The sequence below is a fragment of the Pundamilia nyererei genome, unplaced genomic scaffold (genome assembly GCF_000239375.1).
Source record: "Pundamilia nyererei isolate P.nyererei 1_Seehausen unplaced genomic scaffold, PunNye1.0 scaffold00257, whole genome shotgun sequence".
Taxonomy (NCBI): domain Eukaryota; kingdom Metazoa; phylum Chordata; class Actinopteri; order Cichliformes; family Cichlidae; genus Pundamilia; species Pundamilia nyererei.
This window is the reverse complement of record NW_005187658.1, coordinates 394,920-418,356: the sequence shown is the minus strand read 5'-3', so window position 1 is coordinate 418,356 and position 23,437 is coordinate 394,920. Positions and strand designations below refer to the sequence as shown.

Here is a 23,437-nt window from a genome sequence, read left to right as displayed (position 1 = left end):
GAGCACCATGGGGTGAGCACCATGGGGTGAGCACCATGGGGTGAGCATCTTGCCCAAGGATACTTGGCTTGCAGCCTGGAGCAGGGATCGTTTTAATGGAGAGGGGCAGAATATCAACCAGGAATCCAGAAAAGAAAACGCATTACATAAAAGCCAGACATTGGTATGGTGTAGTTAACCTGTTAGCAGTCGGACGTACCGCCCACGGTACATTGGATGGTTTAGGGGACTAATTGTAAATTTGTAGGACTGCTAAGGGGTTAAACTGTACCATAATGGATTAACTCACACCCACAAAGTCCCCCTGAGTACTCCAGGAGAGTAGAGAAGCGCTGTAAGAATCAGTCCATAACGTGTACACCATGCAGAGCAGGCTCGTGGTCACACCAACATCAAGTTTGACTCGCGGTGTTTGAAGGAGCAGCTCCGTTCTGTGGAGGTCTGCCAGGGAGCAGTGTGACTCCACTGCATGGAGTGGGCCGTGCATGGTAACATCTTGGACAGCAGCCTGCTTCCCTCTGCCAGAACACATACGATCAGCCAGTGTTTGGTCCTTTATCTGTGGGAGGAACTGAAACTTCGAGTGGCCAAGCAAGAAAAACGCCTCCTGAGAATTTCTTAAACGCGGTGACCACCTAAAAGAAATGTCTTAGAGTTGTACCTGCCAACAAGGATTAAACACAAACTAGAAGCTGTTCATTTCTTTGTAAGTGAGCAAACATGCACATTTAGCAGGGGGTCAAAAAGTCCTGTCCCTGCACTGTAAGCTGACCTTAAACGGACCCAACCAGGAGGTGCATGCTTAGTTTGAGCCCAACAGTTTCCCAGTGCTTGTAGTTTGTAGCGACACATGGGGTTCGCTCTGATAGTTCTTGGAGTGTGAAAAGAAACAAAAGCATGTGACGTCTAACCAGAGTGACCAAACTATGGTGTGAGGCAGGAAAGTCTCTGCAGACTAAAGCATTACTTTGTACTTACAGAGAGACCGAAACTGAATGTGAAACCGTCTGTGATGAAGCCTGCAGTGCTGGTTAAGCCTGGCCAGAGGAGGCGGGGAGCACAACAGTCTGCTGTAGTTGCTGTTAAACCTCTAAACAGCCCCTCTGCACCGAAAGAGGAGCCACGAACCAGTGACAGACATGTAAGGGTGCATGTGTCCAGTGTGATGCACTTCATGTTTAATTTCTATTGTGATAATCCTGTACAGACGAATGCAGATGAAGGAGGAGGGACTAATTACTCGTGTGCTGTGAATTTGTTTTGCCTCGTCAGACTCTCCCATCCACCGGCGTGGATGCTGCGTGGAGTCACTTCACCCAGCTGGAGTCTGCCTCCAGCTCTAGCCCAACAGGAGAGGAGCTTCAGACCGTCCCTGTCTTCACACAGAGTCTAGGCCCAGAGAGCAGTCTGCCCATCAGTGGTGCGACCACCAGAGAGTCCTGCACGGTGCCCCAAAGGTAAACGAGAGTCCAGACAGAAAAACAGATCAGCGTTAGTGTGCTGCTGCCCCCAGCTCAGTGCTCATTGGTTCCATTCAGTCTGGCTTTGGGGAAAGAACAATAAAAGTAGCAAGTGACAGCAGAAAATAAGTATTTATGTTCGGTATGCACTTCATTACAAACACAGTCATTACTGTGGTAGAGACCGAACAGTGCTGGAAACATTCCTGAGATGTTGGTCCACACTGATGTGGTGCTTTGCATTGTTGACTGCACATCAAATGTGCTATGTTGGATTGGGATCTAGTAACTATGGACGCCGTTTGACTACAGTACACTTACTATCAGGTTTGGGAAACCAGTCTGAGCTTGTTTGAGCTTTATGGTTGCTGCTGGGACCACCGTCACCCTCCACACCTGCTCCAGCTCTTCTCTGAGCCCTTGGTACTTCTCCAGCTTCTCATGTTGCTGTCATTCACTGCATCCAGGATCTTAGCTCGGTCATTCTCCGCCCTTGGGGGCGTCTCCCATGTTGACCTCAGGACTTCCAGCTAGGGCTGTTCGATGTAACGATATATATCTGATGACGATATAAAAACATCGTTTCATTTACGCTATCGTTTGTTTGGTGCTGTTGCAAAATAAACTGTTTCCAGCTGTTTTCATGTTCTGATGGTCACTGTAGCGGCTTTATTAAAGGTCTCTCTGTCTTAGATTTAATACAGCCACACTACGGACGACAAGCGCCTGTTTTTACGTGTTGTTGTTAGCAACAACGACAGTAACAGCATCGTGTGTCCGCTTGTTTATGTTCCACATAAACCTTTCACAATAAAGCTCAAGATCCTGTTGAGACTTTTCAAAATAAACTGAATCACATAAAAGATGCAGATTATTTACGGATGAGAAGTAAAAAAGACGCCAGGTGCTAAAAATAAAGCTCAGACTCAAACGTTAGAACAGGCTTCTCCCCGCAGCACGCCGTGTGATAAATACTCACAAAGAAAACGGCGCCGTTACAACTTGTGTCTAAAGATGTGTCGTTTCATGCATCGTTAAAACACTCGACTCCAGCTACAGGACGCACAGCTGGAAACACTTCACGCAGGTCGAGCTGCCCGAGATTCACAGCTTTACAGAAAATGTTACATGTTTGTGATTTATATCGTTACCGGACGATGGATGTCTGATATCAGGATATGAGACCGGTGCTCAAACCGGTGCTTAAAGAATGGAGAACACAAAATTGGTCCAAAAACCTCTCATGTTCAGCTGTTTTTTGTAAAAATATAACAATGTTAGCCTTTTCTGCAGCTATGGGGCATATATGGTATCACTCTTGGCTGGAAGCAGTGCTTAAACAATGGAAAAAACACAAACTTTGTCCAAAAACCTCTCATGTTTAACTGTTTTCCACTTTTTCTTTGGTCATTTTAGCCTTTTTGTCCAGGGTGAAGGGAGTATCTGCCATCAAACAAGAGGACAGCCGCATGTAGCTATGATGATGTTTGCTAGTTCACCTTACATGCATTAATGTAATAACATGGTTAGCCTACTCAATGTAAATTAGCTACTCACGCAGAGAAGAACGGCTGCTGCTGCATCATCATCCTCATCATTTCTGCTACACTGGCAGGGCTAGGGGCCAGGACTCTCCTCTTCGTGTTTTTGGGGGATGTTGCATAACAGGCAACCCACCCGCAGTAGATGTGCTCGGTGTGAGGTCTCGCAGCAAGCTATCAAATACGGCGCATTTCTGGGCTTTTAAAAAAACGCTATGCATCGCCAGGTGTTTCATCGGATTCTTGGTGTTACCTCCTTTGACAGTATCACAGTATCAGCTTAAAGCACTTGTTGCTGCTGAGTTTGCATCTTTTGCTGTGAAGTACAGCCAGACTTTTGACCGCTTCGCCTTGGACATTTTTGATCTGTAGCTCTGCTCTAACAGAACGTACGTACCTGGCCCCGCCTACTATCCTCGGAAACGTAAAATGATTGGCTGGAATCTAAAGTGTATCACAGCTCAGGAAAAAAAAGCACCGAAATAAAGCACCGAAATGTGCGCTGCTTTTCGGTCTGGTTACTACCGTTTATGTCAGAACCGGTGCCATCATGGCACCGGACACCGGTACCCATCCCTACTCATGGATGTTTGTCTCATCCTGGGTAAAAATGATCCTATTTTTCAGATTGGCTGCTCTCGTACTCAGTGCACCTTCAGTTGTAGTAGGAGCTTGGTACCCAATCTTGGGTTTTTGTCCAGTTGCTGCAAGCTCCATGGCAACCCCGTGAGCCACGGGTGTCAGCTGTACGTGTCTGACCTGTTGTTTTTGTAGTGGTTCCCTGAGATTTATTTGTGTCTCTGCTTTTGGTGAAGAGGTTCCTCTCTGAGAGCATGTCAGTTTTTCTCTGTTTGCGTGAAATGAAGTAACAAGGCTTTCTGTCGTTCAGCCCAGTACAGAAGACACCCTCTCAGCCCAGATCAAGGAGGCTCAGCACTGCAGCATCCCGGGCTGCCTCCACCTCGAGCGCCGCTGCCTCCACCTCTGCCATGGATGACTTCGAGGAGCTGATCAATGAGTTTACTGACGACCACCTTGATGATGATGTGGACCCCAGTATCGGAGAGGACGACCTGCTGCAAGAGCTTTCTGAAATGATTGACAGCTGAGAGGACGCAATCAGCAGTCGGCCCTGTGTCTCTCTGGGCGGTGGGACTTAGCTCCATGGTAGATGTTGGGCTATTTAGATGTATTTCGTTCTTAAAATAACTTTTTAACCTATGAGTCCATATGTTGCTCTTTACATTTTCATCATCTTCTCTCAAAGACGGTCTTCTATAATTTGCTCTTCAGGTGAATATTTGATGATGGAGGAATTACTCTGCAGGGCCTCAGTCCTCTTCATCATGTGTGTTTATGATCCCACTCCAACAAAAGCTGTTGTGTTAGAGATGTGCTTACCACGATCCCAGGTTTGTGTGGATGCTGTTCATTTAGAGAGAAGTTGTATCTGTATACTGTGTATGCAACAGAACTATGTGTTTGTTGTTCTGTGAGTGGACGAGCCTGTTCACACATCGTGACAGTGATGGAATAGATCCGTTTGATTTCAGCGAGGACTGTCACAGAACCTACGATGATCACCGTTTAAAGTAATTTATTGGAAAGGCGTGTGTGCAGTCATTCACATGTGATCGAGTCTATCCCGTGACTGTACTCACTTTATATGTTTTATTAATGTGTGTTTCTTTCATCACTTACGTTTAGTAATGGACGTCCTTTTAACCTAGAGCAGGTGGTGTCAGTGTGCAAGAACTCTTTGTTATTTATGAACAGCTCAGGGACTGTTTCACATGTTTCTATGTTCTTTATACAATGAAAAAAAGGGGGAGGGGCTTTGATTTTAGCAGTACTGCCTAGAGATGATTTTTTTTTTTTGGTCTGTTAGTAGATCAGCTTACTTTGTCTCTGTCCTGACCCTCACACAGGCTGACTATTCAGAGTGACTTGTACATTTATTGTGTAAATAAAAATTATTTTAAATTAATTTGAATTCTTGTTTATTATTTACTTTTCATTTACACACACACACGTGTGTGTGTGTGTGCGTGTACGTGTACGTATGTATACATATACATACATATGAGTCTGACTTTGACACTTAAAAAAGGCATCAAAGTCAGACTCTGGTTGATCATTGGCCAGCTTCAGAAGGCAGACCAGAAATTTTAATAAAGATTTTACAAACAACCTACAGAATAAATATGATGGGATTGATAAATTCATATGGATACCAGCATGTTATGGTGTTATTGGCAATGAGGTGGCAGATAGAATTGTAAAGCAGGCTGTTATGTGAGATCAAGAGGTTTTAAATATCAGTGCTAGCAAAGCTAAAATGAAGAGCATTGTAAAAGAGAAAATGATAGCAAAAGTGGTGGAAGGAGGAGAGGACAAAGAGAAACAGGGAGGACCAGGAGAGAGGAGACAATCATATCTCAATTCAGATTTGTAGAAAAAAAGATTAAGCTAGATAGAAAGGATTTATTGCAAAGGAACTCCAGATGTGAAAGTTTTATGGCTTTATTTCAGTTCCTAATTTGTATGCAGAGACATGACGATATAGTAGTATTTTTTTGATAATTCATTTTTGATTATTTGGTATGAGCGAATTCTGGTCCACCCTCCAAGCCAGTTGGTGGCGGTAGTGCACCGCATTGTTGTTTGCCAACCGCCAAAAACACGTCGAAGAAGAAGAAGGCGAAGCGGAGAAGAAGAAGAAGCCGTGTCAATGGCCCCTCCAGGCAGCAGGTGGCGTCACACAGCTCGCAGAAGCCGGTGTATCTTAGCTTCCGTCGGAGAGGATGTAAACAGAAGGACACCGAGTCTTGAGAGAAAGCGGTTGAAAACATGACCAAGCTGGAGCTCCTCAACGTGTTTCTGAACGACAGGCTCACGGCGGCGGCCGAAGACATTTTTCGCGCCGTAAAAGACACGGTGGTGGAGTACCAGAGTGAAATCCTGCGCTCCAAGGAGGAGAACGAGCGACTCAAACGGCTCCTGAATGTGGCCGTCCAGCGGCTACTGCTGCAGTCAGGTGAAGAGCATCGGCTCACGGCGCTCACTGGTAAAAACCAGCGCAAGTGTCCCAGCGGTAGCTCCCACATAGAGCTATGTGGGAGCTACCGCTGCTACCCACAGGTGTGCTAGCACAGACACACGAAGTCAGTTTGCTCTTTGGGGTTTGGAAACAACACTGTTGGTAGTTTAACCTGTAAAAATCAGCTAAACCCAGGCTGATGACTACAAACATGACGTCAGAGAGTTTCCTGAGGAGCCAGTTTCAAACAGCCAGACACGTGATCGCTAACCGTCGCTGTTTTCGCTAGTCAGTACCAGACGTACTAGTCGTTTAACCTGGTTGTTAAGATTTTAACTGATGCCCAGTGCCGGTGTCGTAGGGAGGGTAGGTATCCCCGACAGAACTGGTTTCCCCTGCGTCGGGAGCGCGGGTCCAGTTGACTCCGCCTCCTTTCTAACCACCTTGACGTGGAAACAGTGACGTTTGACTTTAGTGAAAGATGAGTGTCGGTACAGTAGCGACCAGTGTGTGGACGGGATTATTTCAACAAACCGAGGACGTTGTGTGTAACGAGACCATAGTCACGTCTGTGTGAACTCGACTCACGTCAATTAATAATACTGTGTTCACAATTTTTACTCTGGTTGTTGCAGATCGCAAAAGGTTTGTGTGCTGGAAACCAAAACACCCACGTTCAGTTTGTCCCTGTGAAACACGTTTCTGTAGATAGACCTCCAGACACCAGGGAGACACACTCTAACTGCACAATCCGTGTGTGTCCAGTCAACATGTGTAGGGTGTATCTGTTAGACACCCTTACACTGACCCTTACCCTGACCCTTACACTGACCCTTACACTGACCCCAACTGTATATCAGTCGAAAGAAATTTCTGTTTATAGCAGCATCCATCGCCTGTAAGAGTGTGTGTCTTTGCACTACGCTATATTATTCATCAGCATTAATCCCAGTACTGTGCTTTGATGTGATAAATGACTTGAGGCTGTGAAACACTCAGGGTCACACATCCATTAGTTTATTAGAGCCAGCTCGGCTTGGATAGCTTCCCCCCTTTAAAACAAGACGGTGCTTATATTTACTTATTAAAGTTCAATAAGGGCAGATCACTTGGAAGAACTGAACACGATTCACTGAGATACAGAAATGAATGATTAGACTCTGATCACGATCGTGGCAGATAGGATGTAGGACAGGATGCAGTGGTAGTGAAGATGAAGAATGAGGCTGACGAGGAGGGTTGTCTGAATGGCAGAGAGCACAGATTTAAAGCATGCAAAGCGGAGGCTGATTGGCTCAAAGAATGCGGGCGAGAAGATGATTGGACTAGAGCAAGAGTATCGAGCGTGGGTAGTGATGCAAAGAACAGGAGAAGCAGAGCGAAGCAGGTAGATGAGTGTTTCCAGGTGCTCCTCAGTGATGCCGAAGGTGACACATTTGGTGTGATGATCTGAAACGTGACGCGTGTTTAAAGAAAATGAGGAAGGAGGCAAATACAGCATTAAAGTGCTTTTACTTAGTCAGTGTTCAACGTGTTTCCAGCTTCAGCCATCTGCACATGTGCAGATTTGTGCGTCCACTACAGCGCCACTGTGAATCGTAGTGTTCACTGACCGTGCATAAATCCACCCAGCATGACTGTGATGTCTGTCACCTTTCAGAACCCCACTCTCAGGCCCAGGAAGACGGTCAGCTCTGTGCGTCTGAGTGTGGAAGGAGTGCAGGGCTGCTGTCACACGTCAAAGATGAACAAAGAAACGCTCAAAGTCACTGCTCGCACCAGGTAAGCAACTCTGAGGAAGGAAACTGCAGGAGCGTTGAGCCGCTGAGGTTAAATGCTCCACCTGCCCAAACCGCCTCGCTGCCTCCGCTTACATCCCCAGAGGTGAAGACGGAGACGGACGGGGAGGACGGCAGGAAGCAGCAGTGCTGTAACAGCCTGCCAGCGGCCGCTAACGCAGCTCAGAGTGATTCTCGTGCCACCGCTGCAAAGACACACAGGACTGTGAGAAATGAGCAGCAGGTGAAGGGGCTGCTGCGCTCAAACGGAAAGCAAAGTGCTCACATACTGCAGATTAAAAATGTAAAGTCTCTGAAGGCGTCGTCATCGCGGCCCCATCATCCGAGCCAGAGCATCCAGAGGTGGCACAGCTGCAATGAGTGCGGGAAGGGCTTCAACTTTGCCTGCCAGCTGGAGGTCCACATGCGCTGGCACACCAAAGAGAAGCCATACAGCTGTGCGGTGTGCCGGAAGAGCTTCACCACCGTGAGCATGTTGAAGAGGCACCACCGCATCCACACCGGAGAGAAGCCTTTCCGCTGCCACGTCTGCGGGAAATGCTTCAACCAGTCAGCTCATCTTAACACCCACTTCAGGCTTCACACCAGAGAGAGGGCCGGCTGGAGCCGAGCGCCACACTGCAAGTTGTCCCAGTAGGAACCCGCTGCATGTGTAAACACCAAGAACTGTTTCTTCTAGTGGTGTACAGTGGTGGTGTGTGCTTGTGTCTTGTTGTGCAATAAACATGACAACTGCAGATGCGGTGACGTGTGCTGGTGTTAATGAGTGTAGTTGTTGCTACCCAGACAGGCGAGGCTGGACATTAAAGATGGGAGAGTAAGCCATGTCTCCTTTGTCTTCTCTTTCAATGCTGCACTTTTGTATCTTTGTAGTATTGTGAGAATTAGCCGTGCTGTTTCTAAGGCCACAGACCGTTCCTGTGGATGTTACCCGAGCATGGTTCATAATGCTTTGTTTCCTTCTCTGCACTGTCTGTGGAAGGCTCAGTGTGGCAATCTGAGAACATGACATCCTACTCAGTCCACGAGGGCCGGTGTCCCTGCAGGCTTTAGATGTGTCCTCCAACCAACACAGCTGATTTAAATGGCTACAGTAGCTCCTCAACGGCTGTGTCCCAATTCAGGGTCTGCACGCTTGAAGTACGCGCACTACGTACGGTGCGTACTAGGAAGTACGAGAAGTGCGGAAGTGAGAGGCTTGTGAAATGGGACGGTCTAGCCTCCGTCGTGCTGTTCAGGTTGCCTAGCAACCTTAATACTAACCGTGAGAAATGTTACATTCAGCTTTGTTTGACAGAAATGAAGGAGAAAAATGTTTTGTTGTTCATTCATTTTTATCATGACATCACTTTGATTAGTTGAGTGCAGTGGACACATGTGTGACTGCTGTGGTTAAAGCATCTTTCTTTCAGCTTAACGAGTGAACCGTCAGCTCGTTCAAACACACGTTAAAGTGCGTTTGGCTCGACACCACCGAACAGAGGCAGCAATATAACACAGCTCACATTAACAGTGCAGTGGATCCTGCTTGTGCCGTGATGTTCAGGACTGCAAACCGAGCAGCATCACTGACTTTCAGCTTGTTGTGTTTGTGGATATATGACTGACTTTAATTATCCACAGAATCATCAGAGTCTCTGTCAGATTAAGCTCGACTATTGAACGGCGTATATTTAAAGGCTTTAAAACCAAGTTAGTACAAACGTCACTGATGTCACATGACTTTGCTGACATGTGACCAACAGTCATGTTTAATGTTCTTCGTTATTAAACATTCGCACATAAATAAGTGACGTTGTTAAATTATATTATTTTATGCCATGTTATGCCCCTAGTTAAAGGTTGTGAATTATTATGTAGTCTTAGTTTGCAATATTCTCCTGAATTAGAAGAAGCTGATAACTATTGCATTGGTTAAACTGATTTGCATTACATTAGACTGCTGATTTATTGTGGATGAATGATATTGTTTATGATGTTATAAGAAATACTGTTCGCAGAGAGTCATCGCCTTATTTGTCTGATTAGAGGAGAACAGCATGCTGGAGTTTTCTGTCCCATCTCAGCAGGAGCAGATAAACGGGGAGCCAAGGTCGTAGCTTAGGCGCCGTGTGAGAGAAAGCATGTGAATGTTTAGGCTTTTATGATAAGGTGGGAGAACCAGAGAGAGGTTGATCAGTGCTCCACCATTTTGAGATCTGAGGCTGTCTGCGTACGGCGTCCATCTCCCACGCGTGTGTTCATTAAAATCATCGTTTGACTCAACCAGTGTTGTTATTGTGGTTTTTCCTCTTGTCTCCATCCCCAATCTTTGAACTCGTAACAACGTCATATTCAGTACTTCTTTCTGACAGTTCACTCTTCCGCCGCTCCCTTCTGCTGTATTTTGCAGAATATATCCACACCCACCGCCGCACTATGAATTGTGGGATATATGGGACCACAAAGCGTGCTTGGGACCACGCTTGATATTTGGGGAAACCGAGGCGTATTTGAAGTACACTTCGAATTGGGACAGCCGTCGTCACGTGGCGGTGACGTAATCGCACTCAAAATGCGTGCTTCAAGCGTGCGGTCTCTGAATTGGGACACAGCCAACATGTCCTGCAGTTCCCCAGAGGCCTGGTAACGAACTAATCATGTGATTCAGGTGTGTTGACCCAAGGTGAGATCTAAAACCTGCAGGACACCGGCCCTCGTGGACTGAGAGTGCCCACCCCTGTCCTACTGGAACACGCACACCTCACCACCAGTCCAATCATTACTTTCAACACTGTCATTAAAATGACATCCAGTTTAAATTCTTTGTTTCTCCATCTTTATACTCCAGTTTGGAAACGTCTCTGATTTCATTTGAAGTTGTAAATATTAAATACAGCCTGTGGATCGTCAGGATCCAGGGCCTGGGCTGGCGCTCTGATTAAATACTCCTAAGCTCAGATCTCATGAGCATGGCCCACCATGGGATGTTCAGTTCAGATGGAGGTGAAGTGGGAGTGGTGCCTCTCCCAGCTCTAAGTGCTCAGAATCGTCCACCCTGCTGATCTCTGACAGAAACCGAGCGGAGCAGCCTGGGAGGCTGGCCTCCATCAGCCAGGTTTGTTACAGCAGCTCCCTTCATGACCTGTGACATGAAAGCGTATGAAGGCTGGTGTGCGTAGTGGAGCCCCGCCCTCTGATGTAACTGTGAAGCTGGCTTCAACAAATCCGTTTTAAAAACACGTTCATCTTCTGTCAGTACAGAACGAGACGTCAGCAGGCTGGGTGGCTGTGGCCAATATTTTTACATTGGTTCATGTTGACAGGAGCAATAAGAGTCACTTTTCTTAGGTTTTGTATTGTTCATTGTCATTTATGCTTAGAAATATTTACTCATATGTGCTTAGAAGTGTATAATCATTTGTAGATTGAAAGAATGTCTCATCCTAGGAGGTCTGTAACAACTCTGTGTAGCATGAAGAGGGGAGTGCGTTCACTCCTCTACAGAGTGCTCTGGCATAGATCACACACCTCCTAGGAGAGGTCGTATCTTCTCTTGCTGATATATGGTTTAGCAAACACACGTATATCTGTTTAAGTATAAGAGTCTTTTGTTCAGATGGACCTGCTGGACTCCTGGCACCAGCTTTGGGGAGTCTTCACAGGGTCACATCTGGACCTCACACACACACGCACACAGACACACACACACACACACACACAGACACACACAGACACAGACACACACACACACAGACATACACACACACACACACACAGACACACACACACACACATGGTACTCTTTGTGTGTGTGTAGACGTCATATGTTAATGACCCTATGCATATTCACGTAACCTCAATAAAGGAGCAGTGTTACGGGGGAGCGGACGAGAGCAACTGGGGTCAAGTGAAGGAACGGCATCTGTCCGGTCTCTCCCGTGCACGAGAAACATGAAGAACTTTGCCTACTCGTGTCTTGCTTGCTGTGTAATTATATTGTCCTCAACGTTCCAGCGAATAGGTTGAAGCTTCAAACCTATCAACTTTTGTTCTGCCACAATGAGTTTATGATGAGCCGAGGACGTACTGTCCACTCTCGCTCTCTTTAGCTGTAATGCTCAGCTCTGTAAGCACTTTATGAATGAGAACAGTGTGGAGGAGAGCCTGTCCACCAGACTGACAAGCTGTCACAAACTGGTTTCTCTGGTCTGTCAGCTGATGTGTGGCTCATTGTCCTTACTGTCCAGTTTTATTAGCTTTTTGTTTTCTTTTGTTACCTGTAGTTGTAAAAACCTGACATTTCTGCAGTGCAGAGTGAAGAACAGAAGCTTCAAAGTCCAAAGTTTGAGCTTGTTTGTGGTTCAGAATCATAAACGGCTTCAAGCTCACTCAGACACTGAGCCATGGCTCTGTGCCACATGCACACATGTCTGCATCTCTGCCATTCAGACACACTTTATATGCACTTCATGTGATGTCACTGTCAATACTGAACTGCACATCGAGTCTTTTTAAAGGAGGCAGTTTGTGTTGCTGTGATGGACAAGTTTGAAAGTGTTTGTCCTCCACAGTGGAAAATGACTTTACCCAGCTCCCCGTCTCTCTGTGGACTTGGACCGCTACACTCCCCGTCTTCAGAACGTCTGCCCCCCTTTCTTCTTTCACATAATGGTATGATCCCAGTCTGTCTTTGCATGTGATTGGCTGCCTGGTGTGCCCATCGAAACAAAGTCCCGCCCCTGCCTGCATGGATGCTCAGCAGGGGTGAAGGTTCGGCTCACACATACTCACACATACCCCACTGTGTAAGCTGTCCATGGACCAGCTGCACCCCAGATCTGACTGAAAACCAGCAGTGACGGAGCTTTGTCAGCTCTCGGGTCGCTTTGTATTTATGTAGCACCAAATCACCACAGTCACCTCACTGCACCTTATACTGTAAGGTGATGACCCTACAATAAGATGAGCAGCACTTTGGCGACAGTGGGAAGGAAAAACTCCCTTTTAACAGGAAGAAACCGGCAGAACCAGGCTCAGGGAGGGGCGGGGCCATCTGCTGTGATTGGTTGGGGTGAGAGAAGGAAGACAGGATAAAGACGTGCTGTGGAAGAGAGACAGAGGTTAATAACAGATATGATTCAATGCAGAGAGGTCTGTTAATACATAGTGAGTGAAGAAGAAACACCCAGTGCATCATGGGAATCCCCCGGCAGCCTACATCTATTGCAGCATAACTAAGGGAGGATTCAGGGTCACCTGGTCCAGCCCTAACTATATGCTTTAGCAAAAAGAAAGTTTGAAGCCTAATCTTGAAAGTAGAGATAGTGTCTGTCTCCTGAATCCAAACTGGAAGCTGGTTCCACAGAAGAGGGGCCTGAAAACTGAAGGCTCTGCCTCCCATTCTACTTTTAAATACTCTAGGAACAACAAGTAGGCCTGCAGAGCGAGAGTGAAGTGCTCTAATAGGGTGATATGGTACTACAAGGTCATTGAGATAAGATGGGGCCTGATTATTTAAGACCTTGTATGTGAGGAGCAGGATTTTGCTGACTGCAGCCAGAAGGTGGCAGTAATGTGAAGGATGTATGCAAACACAAACACTGCTGTAATAAATGTCGAAACTACTACATTGCAGTATTAAATACTATTAAATATGTGCAATGGGATGTAAAAATATAAACAAGTAAACTGATCACAGCAGAATATGAACTATTGTGTAAAATAAACTGTAAAAAGAGTGAGTCTTTATATTGTTTTAGTGTCCACTGAGGGCTTCAGATTCTGTGTATGACTGTACACAGGACAGTGACGCTGACTTTGAGTCCAGGGTGAGGAGATGCTCTGCATGTATTACAGAACCAGTGGTGCCTGACTGGCTCCACCACGTCTCCATGAGAGCTGGAACTGGTTTATAACTGTGCCCTTGTTTGCAGGTGACGGGTCACGAGTATAGCACAGTATGGTGTTTCCTATAAATCGAGGCACCTTATGTTCCCATCACTCTGAATTTCTTCTAAGAACGTTCCTCATCGTTAGCGTCACACTGTGTGTCAGACTTCACTGGTATATTTCCCTCTTTGTTGGCTGTTGGCATCGGTCCTGGTTTTGGTTGAACACCCAGAATGCACTGCAGTTCTATGCAGAGCCCATAAAACTGTGTATCCACTTACTTTTTTAGCGTCTACAAATACAACACAACGTGTCAGACTTCCTAAAGAGTTGCAGTGCTGAACCTTGAGTCATGTGTAGAGGCTGAAATAAATGAATGATGTGATGTACGGGGGCTCTGTGGAGGTCAGCTGGTTCAGTGTCATTGGTTTGGTCCTTGTAACAGCTCCCTGACAGCACCATCACGTATTGCATGGATATTAAGATGCTGCGTTTTATGGGCTGGTATTCCTGCAGCTGCGAGGATCAGTGTCCACCTCAAGGTTCAGTGCTTCTCACTTTCTCTGGCACTGAATAAAATGCTCACTGACTCACGACTTTAGTTCCACAATGATTGACATACAAAAACAAATATTTCCAGGCACTTAGTGGTCTACACCTGTGCTCTCATGTGAGCAATGGTGCACAGCTTTGTTTAAGTTGCCCAGCTTACCTGTGTTAATGTTGTCTTAACATGGACTCACTGTTGCGGCACTAAAGCCACGCCCTCACACCTATTCTCAGTTTCAGTGAGTCACTCAGTTATGGATGCTGTCACTAGTTAGCTAACACAGACGACAGTGTGTTAGCCACCCGGGCTGCTGCCGCACTGACAGAAGATGAAGGTGTTCAGCTTCACAGTTACATCACAGAGCCTCACACATCTGCGTCCAGCCCACTAAAGAGCTGCTGATTCTTACAGGTCTACTCTATCCCATTTGACCTTTGACCTCTCCTTCAAGCTCAGCAGATTGATTTGAAGGCCAAAATGACAGCACTGCCATACAGCGTTACTTCAAGCCGTGCCGCTTGCTGCTGCGGTGTGTAGAGATGTATGGGGGTTGTATCTGACGTTTCTTATCATTCTGCATGTCCATTATAGCAAAAGCTTCTAAAACGTAAATGTTTTCCTTTGACTGCCCTACAAACTGTCAAAGTAGAATAAAGCCAGCACATGCACGCGCCTAGTTTTTGCTTGAACCCTGTCACAAAAATCAAACCTCTCTCCTCTTTTGCACTTTGAATTCTCCCTCTTTTCTTTGTCCTCCAGCTCCACCACCTGCCCATCAGCTCCATGTGCACACATCTGCACACCCGGATGCTCGCTAGCAGACCCGAGAGAGCGCAGACAAGGAGGGAGGAGGTGCGGAGACTACAACGGAGAGGGAGCGAGCCGGAGGAGAGCCCTGCACTGCATTAACGAGAAAGAGCACAGAGGAGGAGGTGGATAGTTTTCTGATGCCGAGCTGACGGTGCCCGGTGGTGAAGCGGAAAGTGGAGCGGCTGACAATCGCAGGTAAGCGGACCGTTTGTACTTTCCACCGTGATGGAGGCTCTATGATGGGCATAGTCGTGGCTCCCATAGCGCTGACGCATCGGGTGGTGTCCTGGTTCCGGCCGCACTGGATCCCGAGGAGAACCGATGATGTGAAAAATGCTGCAGCCTGAGCCACGTCCCAGGGGCTCGGAGCGCAGTTTACACGTAATTTGCATCGTTTACCGGCCACTCGGTGCGCCAGATACCCCCCCACCCCCACCGCGCTTCTCTCTGCGCTTTTTCTGGATGATGCTGCGGTTTTGTGGGATTTCTGCTGCTCTGCGCAAATTGCAAATAAAGATAGTCTGCGGAGCTGAGCGTCCCAGCCTGGCTGTGTGCATCTGCAGAGGCCTTTGTGTGATGTGGGAGAGGAGGTGTCATTGCAGAGGACGACCGAACGAGGACATTTAAAGGGCTTCAACTTAGGCCCGGGTCTGCAGCCTGTGCGCACAGCGAGGCAGGTATGGCCGTGAGCGCCGGAACTGCATCACATCGGATTTAGAGGAGTTTGTGTGGTGTTCGCCAACAGCAGCTATCAAACAGCACTTTGTCATGTTCGTCCACTCAGAAGAAACTTAGCTGTGTGTTATAGAGCATTGGTAAGCCTGTCCCAGCTGTGTGAGGAGTCATCAGCGGTGCTGACCAGTGTCTGTGTCCTAACAGAGCACGCACTGCCTCAGGCTGGCAGCTAACAGTGTGTCAATGATCACGATTGATTATTATGTCTCATATGACGTAACTAGCTGTGGTGGATGCTGATCAGCCCAGTGCTTTGTGTATAAACCTTCTGTATTGAGGTTACAGCACTGAGGACATGCAGCAGCAGGTTCATGTGGACGCTAAAGAACAACAGTGATTGGACAGCTTTGTTCTTCTCTAATGTGTGATCTTTGGAGCCTTGTTCTACGTTTCTGTGACCTGCATACATGCAGCATGTCTTCCTGTTGTGTGCCTGTCATATTCCTGCTGTTCCTATACTGGATAGCGGCTGTGATCTGTGTGTTTTGCAGCCACAGAGTAGCTGTATGGATGTATTGCCTTGTAATGAGAGCCTAATGTTTGTGTAGTTTCCAGCCCAGTAATAAATGATGTATAAGTCCTCTAATACATTCAAAAGAGTCAGAGTTAATCTGCTTGTAGTTCCTTTTTCCCACTAGAGGGCATCTGAGGCACAGACTGTCCCATGGTCAACGCATAAGCACATAATCAGGTTTCAGGATTAACATTAATGAGCTTTAACAACAGCAAACCTTTGTCTTTATGAAAGCTTCACATTTTAAGGACAAGAACCAAATTCTGCTGAGTTTCCACACCTCATGTAGCCACAGGGGGCCACAGCCAGTGGACCCGGCACTCCCAGGTCACATAGATGAAGAAGGCCACCTGACCGAACACCTCTGTCGAATCAAACATCATAAAGAATAAGATGTACATGAAGGATGAGCCCAGGCGCCTACGGTGCGCTTCACTGCTGTCAGGCAAAGATAGAGGAGAGCAGGGAGCATGTGAGCATGCAGGGCAGGAGTGTGCAGCTGACAGTACTGATTGTAATAATTATAGTGTTCAGATCAGTGTGTGTTCACTTACATGAGCCTGTATAGATGTTACATTCTCTGTACTGCTGTCAGCACACTCAGAGCTTTCACAGGAAGTGAGGCGCCTGTGCTTGTAGAAGTCATTTCAGAGTTGATGTGAGCTGTCAACACTGAAGTTTGATCTAATAATTGTCTCTGGAGTCGACAGCTTCACACAGCAGAGGAAAGGCTGATAAAATAAGATCAGAGAGATTCAAACGCCATGTCCTCTCAGCTCACAGGCTTTGATCTGACCTCAGGCTGGCCCACCTTCAGTCCTCATTATTGCCCCGGCACAGAGTTCCCCTCCGTCCACACTGTGCTGCACACGGGGGCTCTGGATCGACGTCTACCACAGCGCGTCGGGGCGGTCAGCTTCGTTTGGTGCTTCCCTGCTGGGTGGGGTTCTGCACACTCAGGACACAGACGTGTTCCTTTACTGAGTGAATCGATGCGCTGCTATCAGTAGGCTGACGAACTTTCTCACGAACACTACAATCACATACAAGACCCTCTAACCGCCTGAGAGCACACCCTTGGGTTAAAGAGATGCTTCACTGTGGTTTGCCATGTCCAAACACACTCAGCTGCTCTGTCTGTCTAAGAGCTCGGCTGCAGAGTCCCAAACACGCCCACAGCTCACACTTTAACTCTTTAACGTGTTCTTTTCTGAAAACATGTTTGCTTTTGTACTTAGGATAGAGGAACGTCAGGAACAATGCCCATCTGGCCAGCTGCTCAATGTATATTTGATCATTGAAGTTGCTTCCTGACATTGGCCAACGATCCCAGGCCTATAATGGCTCTGACCAGTTCACCCAGCACAGCTTCACACTGTAGTTTAGGTTCTGCTGATGTCACAGTCTGAGTTCTTCCACCCATCTGAAGGTTGAAGAAGAGGTTTGAAGCACAGCCTGTTCTTTAAAGGCTGGTGACACCAAACACATGAGAAAACATTCTGATGTTATTCTTCCAAGAGTTTAGAAAATGCTGTGTTACAGTAAGAAAAGGTGAAAATACTGCGTCAGTATGTCTGTGAAGGTTCTCAGTCATCCAGGTCATCGTAGTCAAAGGAGCTTGCAAAGAAAAGCGTCTGGACTTCTTTAAGTTGCTTGAAGACGTTTCACCTCTCATCCGAGAAGCTTCTTCAGTTCTAAGGTCAAATGGTGGAGAGTCCCAGATATAAACCTAGTGGGAGTTTCCCCCCACAGAGGGACAAAAGGACCCCTGATGATCCTCTAATCGCCTGAGCCAAGGTGTGAAACTGGGTGTGGGTCACAATCAGCCAGAGTTTCGGGTGTGTTCATTGTGAAACCTGGCCCCACCCTATCATGTGATTTCCTGAGGTCAGATGGCCCAGGATGTGAGTGGGCGTTAAGGCGTCTGGGAAGGGATCTCAAAACTGGATTATAGATGGCAGAGAGTTGGTGTCGTAAACCCCGCCTCTGTTCAAAGATGGTCGCTCACAGTGGACATAGATGCTTCTTTCACTCCTGGTTTGAAAGAGGAGTGAAAGAGTGAAAGAGTGAAAGCAACATTTCCAGAGTGGAAACATTTCCAGAGTGGAAATGTTTCCACTCTGGAAATGTTGCCATAAGCGGGATTCGAACGGGCCCTCCTGCTCTGAGAGCCGCTGCTCATCTCACTGAGCTAAAACACAGCCCAGCAAGCAAAACTGGTGATCACACTGATAGTGTGGTCCCTGTCAGCAAAATGGGCCAAAAATGGCATAAAAAGCTTAGTATCTCAAAAAGTATAAAAGTTATGAGCACCAAAAGATATAGTAGGCATCAGCAGAAGGAGCAGAACAGTTTAAAGTTTGAATGGTGAAAATCGGATGAAAACTGAGGGAGGAGTTAACCAGCAAAGGTCGGAGCAGCTAGAATAATAAGGTAGAAGAAAGAATAAAGAGGCCACGGCATTCACACAATAACATGAAACAGAATGACCGGTTTCATTCACTTCAGTTGACTGTGTATACCAACAGCTCACTATAACAGCTGACTTACAGCACTTCATAGGGTGAAGACCCTACAGTAGGGGTGTCCAACCCCAGGCCTGGAGGGCCGGTGTCCTGCAGGTTTTAGATGTGTCCCTGATCCAACACAGCTGATCTAAATGACCTCCTCAACATGTCCTGAAGTTCTCCAGAGGCCTGGTGATGAACTAATCATGTGATTCAGGTGTGCTGACCCAGGGTGAGATCTCAAACCTGCAGGACACCGGCCCTCCAGGCCTGGGGTTGGACACCCCTGCCCCACAACATTAAAACTCCATCAGTCACTAATGATGCAGCAGTGATATAACAACACAAAGAGCAGCCTGATAATAATGATTTACAGTAACCCAGTCGAGTAATGAACGGACTCGCTTTTCAGCATAAATATTGCACATGTGCTTAATGTGCACGTTGAAGGAAGTATGCTGGTGTTACTGGAAGACAAGGTCTTAGATGCTCTGTGTTTAATCAGTCGTAAGAACTGAAGTTCTTCTCCTGTTTGTGACACTCTGGTTATCAGCATGACAGCATTTCATACTCTGAACACAGACAAAGGGGTAATAATATATATGATCCTGTAGGAGAAACCTGGCTGTGGTTACGTGATGCTGCAGTTCATGTGTTTAGTCAGCAGATGGCAGTGGTGTCATATACAGTAAATGTGTCCTTATGATCGTACAGATACATAGATGTATTATAGAAGCTGTTTCACTGTAACAGATCAGATGTAGTGGCAGGAAACGAACCGATCCTTTTGTGAGCTTTAGTGATAAAAGCCGAGGTAACTCTAGAACATGTAGCAGCAGACTGTGTGGCTGTGGTCTGCTCTGTTGGCTGCACTCCAGTATAAAGGGAGCAGCCAGTGCAGATGGGGCGCAGCCAGGCCAAGTGGATTGTGGGTAAGATGGTGCCCAGTGATTAAGGAAGCCCGCTGGCATCAGTATGATCACCTGGCACGGGGTATCTGTTGTTCAGGTGTAGACATGCTCACCTGGCATGGGATTTAGTATGAATGCTGACTGTAATATTTGAGCTGGCATATAATGCTTTCTGGACTCCAAGCCACTGCCACACATAATGCAGTTATGTCTTGATGCATGCTCAATCATCCAGGTAAGTCAATCCCAAAAGTTCATTCTGTTCATCTGGATGTTTTCAGCAGGAGAAACATTTCTTGACCACTGATCAATGACCATGAGTACCATTCAACAACGGGCTGTGAGGTCAGGAGGAACGCTGGTTTGAGGGCGGAGTCAAGGAGGCGATTCACGTGAAAAGGTAAAGACCATCTCTGAATCGAGGAGGGGCCTAAGGGTACATCTGTCACCATCTTACATGCTGTGATTGCAGCCATTCCCCAACTCTCTGTGAATGGGACTCATGGTTACTGATCAGTGGTTGTTGGTGATCAATAGTCATGAGAATTTGCATAATAATGATGAAGGAACTGACCTCACAGCCCATTGTTCCCTCAGTGGGCTGGTTTCAGTCATTATGCACATGTCCTGTTTGTAAGATTGAAACCTGCTGAGACTGAAGACGTCACCTGATGATGACGAAATGTTTCTCCCACTGAAAACGTCCAGATGATCAGAACCAGCGTTTGGAGATAGTGCAGTTCTATAGTGAGACATTAGTGCATACTTTGATTCCTTTCTTTTGTCCTATGCTTACAAATTGACGTCTCCTCTGTGCCTGTTGATCCAAGCGTTGATGCTTCAGTCAGGCCTGCTGAGAAAGTGAAACTGGAGCTACCAGCTAATGTAAGCAACAATGCAACCTTGGTTAGCTCCATCACAACGAGAGAGCACGCTTATCCCTGTGTGTCATTGCAACAGCACCAGAACTGGATTATAGAGCAGAGAAGAAGGTGGACTGGTTTCTGTTGTTAAATAACAATAATAATAATAATAAACTTTATTTATAAAGCACACTTAAAAACCAAGGGTATGCCAAAGTGCTTAACAAGTAACATAGAGAATAGGAGGAGGATAATAGAAATAGGACCAAAGCAAGTACTAAGTATGCAAGCAGATAACTGTCACTGATACATAGGAAACCAACAGGTACAGAGCAAACAAGAATTTAAATGAGCGTAAAAGTGCATCATATAAAATCATAAAAGAAATATTAACTAGAGGGAAAGGCAAGATTGAATAAGTGGGTTTTTAGTCGTGATTTGAACAGTGCAATGGAATCAGATGCGCGGAGGTCGAGAGGAAGGTTATTCCACAGTCCCGGGGCAGCCAGAGCAAACGCACGGTCACCCCGGGACTTTAGCCGAGATCTGGGTTGGGTCAGAAGTAGTTGAGTGGCAGATCTGAGTGTTCTAGCAGGAGTATGTGGTTTGAGAAGTTCACTAAGATAACTTGGCGCTAATTTATTAATAGTTTTGAATGTAAGGAGTAATATTTTAAATTGAATACGGTACTTTATGGGCAGCCAATGCAGGCTAGCTAGGACAGGAGTAATATGGCAAAATTTCCTGGCACCAGTCAAGAGGCGGGCTGCTGCATTTTGGACTGTTTGCAGTCTAAGAAGAAGAGAAGAGGGAAGACCGTAGTACAAGGAGTTACAATAATCCAACCTGGAGGTCACAAAAGCGTGAATAAGCTTCTCCAGGTCCTCATGCGGAACATAATGCCTAGCCTTAGAGATAAGGCGCAGTTGGTGGAAGCTAGATCTCACTACAGCAGACACTTGCTTATCGAGTTTGAGCGAGCTATCCAGCAGTACACCCAAGTTACTGACATAGTCACAGGAAGAGCTAGCAAAGGAACCCAGGGCAGCACAGAGTTGGGCACGAGGGATTTTACTGTTGAACACCACAGTCTCAGTCTTCTTATCGTTTAAAACGAGGGAATTACTCAGGAACCATTCTTTGACCTCCCGCATGCATTCTTGAAAGTAGTGCAGGGACACAGCAAGGTCGTCAGTAAGGTCAAAATAGATCTGTATGTCGTCGGCGTAACAGTGGAAGGCGATGTTGTATTTTTCAAAGATTGCGCTAGAGGGAGCAAATACAACGAGAAGAGAATAGGGCCTAAAACTGATCCTTGAGGCACACCACAACAGACCGGAGCGGAGGAAGAGGAGAAGGTGCCTAAGTGAACTGATAAGGATCTATCAGCGAGGTATGATTTGAACCAGTCGAGGGCAGTGCCTCTAATACCCACAGTGTGCTCAAGTCTTAGTAATAAAATGTTATGGTCCACCATATCAAAGGCCGCAGAGAGGTCCAGTAAAACGAGGACCATAGAGCGTCCAGTATCAGTGATTACAAGAATATCATTAAGAACTCTAACCAACGCTGCTTCAGTGCTATGCAACGGCTTAAAGGCTGATCGAAATTTCTCAGCAATATTGTTCGTGTGCAAGTACGCCTGGAGCTGAGAACTAGTCTCTCCAGGATCTTGGACAAGAGCGAGAGCTTAGAGATCGGTCTGTAGTTTGAAAGGTCATAACAGTCAGTTTCTTTTTTCAAGAATCGGGGGGACTACAGCATGCTTAAAGGCCGAAGGAACTGGAAATGGGCAATAGATGGCTGCATGGAAAATATGTCTTACTGGAACCTCTGAGCACTTTGCTGTGCTGTAGTTTCATGTCAACAAACACCCGTGACAAGCTAATACTACACAAATACCTGTAAAGCAGATGCGAACTGTCCCAATGACAGCAGACAGAACCTGCGAATGTAAGAAGTGTCTCTCTGAAACATCAGGAAGAAGATGTCAGCCCTGATAGTTCAATGTATATGATGTTTGTAATGTAACGGTGGGTGTGACCCTTATTAAAGCACAGGACACAGCCTGTGGAGAACACAGGTGATAACAACCATCGACACTAAAACACCATACAACAGAACAACTCTACTTAAATACATTTACACAAAACTCTGAACAATGATTGATAGTAGTGAAAAATAAAGAATGTGCTGCATGGGTCAGAGGTTTAATGAGCGGGTGTGAAATGTTAAATTAATATTCCCTGCAGTAGATTTTGTTGCCTCCAGAAGATAACTGTCAGTTATTAAATACACAGGAAGCATTGTTTAAACTCGCTCTGAAACTGTGAGATTATGGGAGGAGTTACAGTTAAAGTTCATGTGATGAAGGTGAAGGAACAGCGCGACTCCTTCATCACCTCCTGTAGAACTTGGAGCTCAGAATGATGGCTGACACAGACTGTAACAATAAGTACACCCACATGTCAAATGTAATCAAATGTTAATCCTTTGGAGACATGAACACGTTTCTGGATATTCGACCACTCTCCGTGGCAGAATGCGTTTAAACTGGTTGGTTTCCTGGCATTTAAGTGTAGTCTGCACATGTCCAGTGAGGCTGGGGCTTTGGGGAGGCCACGGTCTGTTAGCCTGCTCTGTGCGTTCTGACCACACAGCCCTCACACACAGGTGGCTTTGATAGCTTTGATAGCTGAGTGCAGTGATCTCTTCAAGTTCACCTCGTTCACTTTGTCTGTTACCAACAACGGTTTGATCTGAAACATTTGTAACAGATATGCAGAAAGGAAAAAACAAACTGTGTGTGTGTGTCTCTGTGTGTGTGTGTGTGTGT

The 23,437-nt window shown here is 46.4% G+C and overlaps 3 protein-coding genes across 6 annotated transcripts in view; all 3 read left to right on the top strand.

Annotated features, from left to right (window-relative positions):
- Window positions 1-4,988, top strand: part of zc3h11a (zinc finger CCCH-type containing 11A) — a 16,847-nt gene extending 11,859 nt beyond the window's left edge. For all 3 annotated transcript variants that reach the window (XM_013915106.1, XM_013915105.1, XM_013915104.1), the window contains 3 exons: window positions 981-1,141; window positions 1,273-1,457; window positions 3,891-4,988. In XM_013915106.1, coding sequence (XP_013770560.1) covers window positions 981-1,141; window positions 1,273-1,457; window positions 3,891-4,110 — 566 coding nt within the window. In that variant the 3' untranslated portion in view covers window positions 4,111-4,988. The remainder of the gene's footprint in view (window positions 1-980; window positions 1,142-1,272; window positions 1,458-3,890) is intronic.
- A 646-nt stretch (window positions 4,989-5,634) lies between these two features.
- On the top strand, window positions 5,635-8,689 carry LOC102206149 (zinc finger protein with KRAB and SCAN domains 5-like). Of its 2 annotated transcripts, none has more exons than XM_013915107.1 (2): window positions 5,635-6,068; window positions 7,702-8,689. In XM_013915107.1, the coding sequence occupies exons 1-2, from the start codon at window positions 5,852-5,854 to the stop codon at window positions 8,475-8,477; spliced, it is 993 nt and encodes a 330-aa protein (XP_013770561.1). In that variant the 5' UTR covers window positions 5,635-5,851; the 3' UTR covers window positions 8,478-8,689. The 2 variants fall into 2 exon arrangements, with proteins under 2 accessions (XP_013770561.1, XP_005749926.1); XM_005749869.2 differs by having other exon boundaries at window positions 5,636-6,038.
- A 6,339-nt stretch (window positions 8,690-15,028) lies between these two features.
- LOC102211078 (neurofascin) overlaps window positions 15,029-23,437 on the top strand; it is a 134,233-nt gene continuing 125,824 nt past the window's right edge. Inside the window, exon 1 of the mRNA XM_013915099.1 lies at window positions 15,029-15,266. The gene's annotated coding sequence lies outside the window, so the exon portion shown is untranslated. The remainder of the gene's footprint in view (window positions 15,267-23,437) is intronic.